General features: G+C 34.2%; 1 protein-coding gene across 1 annotated transcript; it reads left to right on the forward strand.

Moving 5' to 3' along the window:
* The first annotated feature begins 261 nt into the window (after window positions 1–261).
* LOC120328235 (ephrin type-B receptor 3-like) lies at window positions 262–7,702 on the forward strand. Its single transcript, XM_039394671.2, has 16 exons — window positions 262–990; window positions 1,895–1,959; window positions 2,086–2,201; window positions 2,286–2,525; window positions 2,617–2,816; window positions 2,891–2,995; window positions 3,081–3,290; window positions 3,987–4,095; window positions 4,220–4,397; window positions 4,488–4,569; window positions 4,737–4,939; window positions 5,057–5,192; window positions 5,277–5,519; window positions 5,653–5,940; window positions 6,159–6,220; window positions 6,396–7,702. Exons 1-16 carry the CDS (start codon window positions 915–917, stop codon window positions 7,143–7,145), a joined length of 3,063 nt encoding a protein of 1,020 aa, XP_039250605.2. The 5' UTR covers window positions 262–914; the 3' UTR covers window positions 7,146–7,702.
* The last annotated feature ends 274 nt before the right edge of the window (window positions 7,703–7,976 follow it).

Genomic DNA, 7,976 nt, shown 5'->3' on the forward strand with positions numbered 1-7,976 from the left:
TTTCAAAGCCAGGTTTTTTGGCATGCGTGCATTATTTATTTTCTAATCAGGCTAGTCGCCATGATGCATTTAGTATGCATATGCACTCTTTGTACACCATCTGCGTGCGTAAATTATAATTATGTTTCCAATCATTTGAATTTCAAAGTATTTTGTCGTATTATTAATAATTAGAAACAGGTTACCAAATCTGTAACCCCTTTTGTTTTAGCTGGTGGTAACTTTTGCTTTCCATTGATAAGATTTGAAAGTTGAAACAATCACGACAGCGAGTGTTGCAACGGAAAACAAAGCCTTATCGCGGAGAAGGTGCGATCTCGCACCGATGATCCGGAACAAAGGGAACTTTTTTCTTTCGTTATCGAAATTCGCAACAATATCGAGATACGATACTAAGTTTCTTCATTTGTAAGACTTATCTCCGAGGATAAGACAGTCCCATTAGACCTCAGGGTATGGATTTCGAAGGTCGCATGCTTGACGACGAATCACAGATGGGGGTCGGGGATTTATGTCGATTAGTGTTATAAGAGTTTCCTGTAGAGTATTTGAACTGCTGTCGAGAGAAAAAGGTCATACATTCGAATCCACAGCGCAGTCGTTTCAACATCAGAGAATGTAGTGTGGCTTGGCGGGCATTGGTTACGCTTTATATTTGAGGAAGTGGTAATATTAGGAGCCATATTAGTTAATATGTAGCAAAGACAGGGGATGTGGATTTACCTGTATTTTACATACAAACAGTGAGATCAAACGTTTCAGGAATATTACATTTTATATTAACAAATATTTGATTTTCTCTAGATATATAATAATATACTTCAAGTGTTATTGGGACTTATTTGTGAAGCAATATTCTTGTTAGTATCAATATATTCAGACTTGCTTGGAATAATATCATTCGATTGCCTTCTATGGTGGATGCAAAAATGTTCGTAACTTGGATATTTTTATTGTGGATATACATTCAACAAACAGATGCAGCAATATGTAAGTTATTTGTAGTATTTTATATATATTTTGTACCATGTAGGCATTACGCATATAGATTGCACAACGCAAAAATTAGTTAAAAGTTAGTATAAAATAGCTCCGTTAATTTGTGAATATAAATACCAAAATAGTTTTAGGTGATGGGAAAATCGTTCATAATATTCGATATACGTTTACCACCGTTGCCAGATATTAGCCATTATGTTTTGATTGAAATCAAGGTACAATATTTCGTTGCCAAAAATTGGTGAGAAATTGCACCTATGGTGACTTTATCAAGCTGATTAGTTGTCTGTAAACGATCACACTCGCACTCACTCGGAGCTTGTTACCTGCGGGTCCAGACAAGTGCATTATACTTCGCACGTTCCCGGTATAATCCGATTTATATAATGCGATTCAATGAATGAATAAATCCTGCTATTTCGTAGGGGGATAGATTTCCATTAGCACGGATTGGTGATTATGCCTCATTCAGGGAATTTTAATTAATTTCCTTCTTAGAGACCTAATCATTAATTAGAGATTAACTTTCGCAGTCAAAATTTTTTAAATAATTTTAAATCTAAGTCATGGTGAATTTTACAAATAAAAGTTTTAGATATTCTATTTCCGTTACCATGTGAAGTTACTGGAGCGAATCTGCTGTTCTAATTTTAATTCTTTCCCAAATTCCAAACTTAACAAAACAGTATTGAATAAATGAACAATCCCCTTTTAACGACAAATTAGTACTGGTTCATTAATTTTCTTTTATTCGAGGTTGGATTGGTGTGAAAGAACATAAATCAGCGTAAAATTCTTGGTATCGAGGGACTAATTAAGTTCTATTTTTTAGCTGTTTACGCCCTGAATTACACAAAAGCTTGATTGATTCGATTTTTCAACTTTTTTTTTTTAGATGATCTGTACAATACGAAAATAGCAACAAGTGATCTTAGATGGACCATAGAACCAAGAAACTCGGTAAGTAACGATATATTTAACCAAGACACGTTTTCCCAAGCACGGCCGTTGAAAAATACATTGATAATGGTTCATTTCTGAGACTGCATTATTTAATAAAAATAAATAATAAATTCATTGTTTCAGTGGGAGGAAGTCAGCGGTTTTGACAAATTCAACAACATAATCCGTTCATATCAAGTATGTCAAGTCAGTAGACAAGAAAATAACAACTGGATACGATCGCCATTCATTGACATAAGGTTTGAAACATTTTTTATTGGAATGAATTTATATCCAAAACTAATATACTAAAAATCTAAATGTCCATTTTTTATATTTTTCAGAGGAGCTCAAAGAATCAATATAGAAATTGAATTTTCTATTGCAAAATGTGATTGGCCAGGAGTGGATCTAGATTACTGTCGTCAAACATTCAATTTGTTCTATTACGAAAGTCATCGAGATGTAGCCTCGAGTACTTTTCCACCTTGGCAGGAAAAACCTTACATCAAAATCGACACTGTTGCTGCGAATTCGAACGATGAAATCAATAAAAAGACTTTTTCCATTGGACCGTTGAAAAGGTACGTTTGACAGAATCGTTGTGATTCTTTTATTGTTATTTTTCAAATCATAAAGTTAGAAATTAAAATAATTAAAATTATTTAATTTTAGCACTGGGGGAATCTACGTTGCCGCACAAGATCAAGGAGCATGCATGTCTCTTATCAGTCTTAGAGTATACTACTATTACTGCGTTGAAACTACTCGTTCCTTAGCAACATTTGAACGTACTATGACAGGAAAGAAGACTTCATCTCTCGTCACTGTTCCAGGTACATGCGTAGCAAATGCAGAATCGGTCGGTGGTTATGGTGAGTATTTTACTAGAGGTTAATTGGATTTATTCTGTCACTTTCGTTCCATAACCATAATTTCTACATTTTAGCTCCAAAGCATTATTGTGGAAGTACAGGAGAATGGCAAATTATTACTGGAAACTGCAGATGTATGGCCGGTTATCAACCGAATTCGGACGCAACAGCATGTCTTCGTAAGTTCACATTTTTCACCAATGAAACGTCTCGAATTTTTATCGTTGAAATTCATATAACTAAACATTAGTAATTTTTTTTCAGCATGCCCAATCGGAACCTTTAAATCCAGATCAGGCAATGGAAGATGCCTTAAATGTCCAGCTAACAGTGGACCGATTAGTGACAAATTGATAACAAGAGACGACACAACAAGATCGGTGACAAAAACTGCGCCTCCAAGTGCGGAAGCTTGCCCTTGCCATCCGGGATTTGCGAGAGCAAAAGAAGAAAGTTCAAGCCACCCATGTAGCAGTAAGTGAAATTAATCATAATTGTTATCAGGTTAAACAAACCGCTTGCATTGTTATGAACTCCAGCACACTGTTGGGAGATCTGTTTTTGCTGAAGCAAACATTTTGCCAAATGAGTGAGTGTCCAGCATGTAACCTATATTCTTGGTATCCGTGCAAAATGACACACGATGTGAACTTTGCAAATAGCAAAGGGTTGATTTCCCATATATAACATTCCAAAAAATTTCTGGATATTAATAGTGACATAAATTTACAAGGAATATTTCGAATTCCGTGCTTGTTGCATTGTTTGAGGGAAGTTTAACAAGTTTATACGCACGAAAGCATTGATTGATTTCACATTGAAATTTCGTTTCATTTAAGCCATCAGTAAAGGGTTAAAATTAAATTCCAGTTCTATTATATTGTATTTCGAGAGGTGCTAAATCAGTCCATTGGAACATATGCGTTGGGAAATAGTTTGGATTACATTGTTCATTATGTTTTGTACTTTGCCGTCTTTTGTGTATCAGCGTGTGTCTGGTGGTCCTTTTTGTCTCCCAGTATTCCATATTTAAAGTAACTTAATACACATTGATTTGTTTCAGAAGGATTAATTGGATTCCAAACATATTTGTGTTGGAATTTATTTGATAGTCACGAAATTTGTAAAAATTCGTTTCATTTATATAACTTTGTATATTGTTATTTTCAGAATTACCATCTGTACCGAGATTTGAATCAATGGAAGCAAATGCCACAACTGCTACTTTGGCATGGAAGACACCTGCGGAATTAGGTGGAAGAAACGATCTTTACTACAGGTAAAATCTACACTTTGAATGTACTTTAAATCAGGTGCACTATTGTCGTTTAAAACAAGTTTAAAAATTAGATTTAATTAACAGTTTCTAGCCTTTTATTAATGACGATTTACCTTCTTTTTAGCATCCTGTGCGAAACATGTTCGGAAAGTTCATGTCAGAAATGTCCTGAGAAGGTGTCTTATTCCGACTCAATAATCCACCACAAAGACAACAGTGTTTCATTATCAAGCTTATCAAAGTATTACAAAAACAAAATTCACGTTATTAATTTGGAGCCGTTTACTCGCTACGTATTCAAAGTAAGTTTATCTATTACTCATCCAAAATAAAATATCAGTTTTGATAAAATCAAAGTATTTTGAACTAAATTTTTACAATTCCTGTTACAGATATACTCCTATAATGGATTGTCAAGTTCAAGCGACTCCAAACCTACTTTTCTCCTAATGGAATTAACAACGAAGGAATCAGGTTTGTGTTAAAATTTATGATTATCGGGATAAAATCTCTCAAGCAAAAATCAACTTTTATTTTGTAAACTCTTATGGTTTACCAATCGTGACATAAAAACGTCACTAAATTTATTTAAAATTGAATTGTAACTTTTTTCATAAAACCTTTTTTCTTTTCTTTTGCAGTTCCCGCACCCGTGGCAAACATTTATGTTGCGGATACATCTATAAATTCAGTAATGATCAATTGGCAAGTTCCATCACAGCCAAGGGGAAATATTTTAGGTTATCAAGTGCAAGTTCAACGTCGAGATCAAGACTCAAGAATCACAAGATCGAGTAAAATTGTTTTAGAAAATGGGAAACCATCAGATTCAATTGTGTTAGAGGTAAATTGAATTGTATAAACCTATAGCCAAAACGATGTTTGCCCCTTGTTGGTTGTTTAATCACTGATCGTTGTCGCATATCAAGACATTATGATGTCATAATAATATTTTCTACAGACTACAAAGACAAGTTGTACGCTTTCGGACTTGGATTCTAACACGGAATACTTGGTTCAAATTCGAGCAAAAACTTCTGTGGGTTTCGGTCGATACAGTGCTTCAGTTGTGTTCAAAACTTCTAAAAGTAAAGCAGGTAAGAATTTTAAATGTTCATAATAAAATGTATTTATTTATTAAAATTTATCATCAATAACAAAATATTAAATTCTCCTTACAGTTGATATTGAATCTGGCAATGAAAATGGAACAGGAATCCTGATTGCAGCTGTTTCAACCATTCTTGTATTGGCAATCGTCTGCTCGGTTCTGGTGTTTGTGTACAGTAGAAGAAGAAAAAGTTACAACAACTCAAACCTTGGAAAAGAAAAGAAAAATTCAAATGGAATTGGAAAATACGACGATGTTTCGGAAAAATTAAATCAGGAAATTGTTAACATGAGAAGAAATCAAGTGAACAAAGGTAAGAAAATAATAAGTCGAATTGATTCAACTCTAAATGAAATGTGATCATTAATGAACTTCTCAATTGCATCATTTACTGGAATAGTCACTGCTATCCGAAGTATTTACCCAAACAATATTCTTATTTTCAGGTCAAAAATCCTACGTTGATTATCCGGATCCACTTCAAGCAGTCCAACAAATGAACAAAGAAATTAGTCCTTTGAATCTACGTTTGCATGACACGATCGGTGAAGGTGAATTTGCTGTTGTTTATCGAGCAACCATGATGGAAGGTGGAGAATTGAAGACAGTTGCAGCAAAGCAATTGAAAGAAGGATCATCAGCTAAAGATCAGTCAAATTTTTTGAGAGAAGCTTGTACAATGGCACAGTTCAATCATCCTAACATATTGCAACTGAAAGGCGTTGTTACACAACGTATGTATATTTTATATGTCATAATACTTCGTAATATTAAGGGATGAATTGTACACATCTTGATTATATTTTTGATTTATATAAGCATTTTTAGGTTCTTTTTTATTTTATGCATGTTACAATGAAACCAGTCATGCCCCACCTAAACTCCCTATTTTATATTTTAAGTTATTTATATTTATCATAACAACTTAATCAAACTTTATCTTTAACTTTAGACAAACCAGAAATGATCATTTCAGAGCACTTAGAAAATGGATCTTTGCACCAATTTTTGAAGGTAAATATTATCATGCAATTTTGTTGAAATAGCAATAGTTACTTTGACAAGAACAAGTGTCAAGTAAAACCAATAATTGTGACTCAATTAGTATACTTTCAGCGGTATTTAATATGCATCTGGTAAGCTCCTTTTCATTGGCATTTTCATTAATTGTGTTTTCCCTTTGTTACAGCGTCATCACCGACAACTAACAATGCCTCAATTGCTTCAAATGCTCCGCGGAATTGCAAATGGAATGCGTTACCTTTCTGATATGCAATTCGTTCATCGTGACTTGGCAGCCAGAAATATACTGGTCGATTCAGATTTCGTTTGCAAAGTATCAGATTTCGGACTCTCTCGCACTCTCGAAAACGATCCATATGCAACTTATACAACGCAAGGTGGAAAAATCGCGTTACGTTGGACGGCTCCAGAATGTATTCGATTCAGGGAATTTACATCAGCAAGTGACGTTTGGAGTTTTGGAATTATGATGTGGGAAGTTATGTCTTATGGAGAAAAACCTTACTGGGATATGACCAACAATGACGTCATGCAAAGTATAGGAAGTGGAATGCGACTTCCGGCTCCTACAAACTGTCCAAAAGCCCTTCACCAACTAATGTTAGAATGTTGGTCACTTGATCCGAAGAAGCGTCCAACTTTTGCTAAAATCGTTTCAGACTTAAACAAATTTATTCGACATTCATCTTTATTAAAAGTTTGTTCCGACGACGAAATGGAACAATCTGTTTGTTGTTCTCCAGATGTCAGAGGTCAAATATTTAATGAAAGATACGTCCAAGAAGAATCCTTCATCCGTGATCGTTCTCCATGTGTAGAAGATGATCAGTATTCTGAAAGTGATTCTTCATCTATTTCTCAAGATGATACATGCTCGTCTGTCATCGCAGCAGAAGAAAGATGTCTGAACGTTTAGATTGAACATCATCGAAGAAATTGATGAAATATTCAATTTTCTGAAACTCAAACACAATCTTCCTTTTTAGCAACCCGTGGCAAAATTTTTGCACACTGCCTCGTTTCGAACGTGCAGTGCATTCTGGTTTTAAAAATAATAAATTCCGTGATTGTTACTTTATTATTCAAACTTTATAACGTAATTTGTTTAAATTAGTTACTTTTCAAAATATTTGAACTCACAATGTATTTCGTTAGGCTAATTTAGGATATTTTATATACGGGACAGGTTACAAATAGTTTTGTAAGTGAAAATGTTTGAAGGTTTACGATTTCCATGGTGCAATTATAATGGATTTGTGAGAAGGACCAAAATTTAACAATCAGATTTTTAAAAAAAATGAATCTGGTAAGACGAGTTCCTTATTATTTAATTTTCCTATTTGCGTTGATAACTGTGGTATTACTCTTATCTTGTTTTACCTATTTTTCCTATTCCCAATACCGTTTTTATTCTATCTTTTGTTTCTTTTTGATTTTATTTTTGCGTGAGGCAATAAATCAGATTTCCAAGTATATTTGTGTACTTTGATGTTTGAATCTTATCATGAGAAGCGCAAAGTTGAAAAATGGATTGTTATTGGCCCCTTGAAACGGTTTTAGGCGGTCATATCCCAAGCACATTAGGTTTTAGAGCAATCTCGCAACGCTAAGAAATGGATAGTTGGTAGAAATGTCGTTCTGGTGAAAAAGTGTTGAAATATCGATAAATCTTTGTCTTTGAGTTTCAGATAACGAAGTTTCACGCAAATCTACTGCGTTAAATTGCACCTGCGTTATTTTACGCCTC

This window comes from Styela clava, chromosome 7, assembly GCF_964204865.1.
Source record: "Styela clava chromosome 7, kaStyClav1.hap1.2, whole genome shotgun sequence".
NCBI lineage: Eukaryota > Metazoa > Chordata > Ascidiacea > Stolidobranchia > Styelidae > Styela > Styela clava.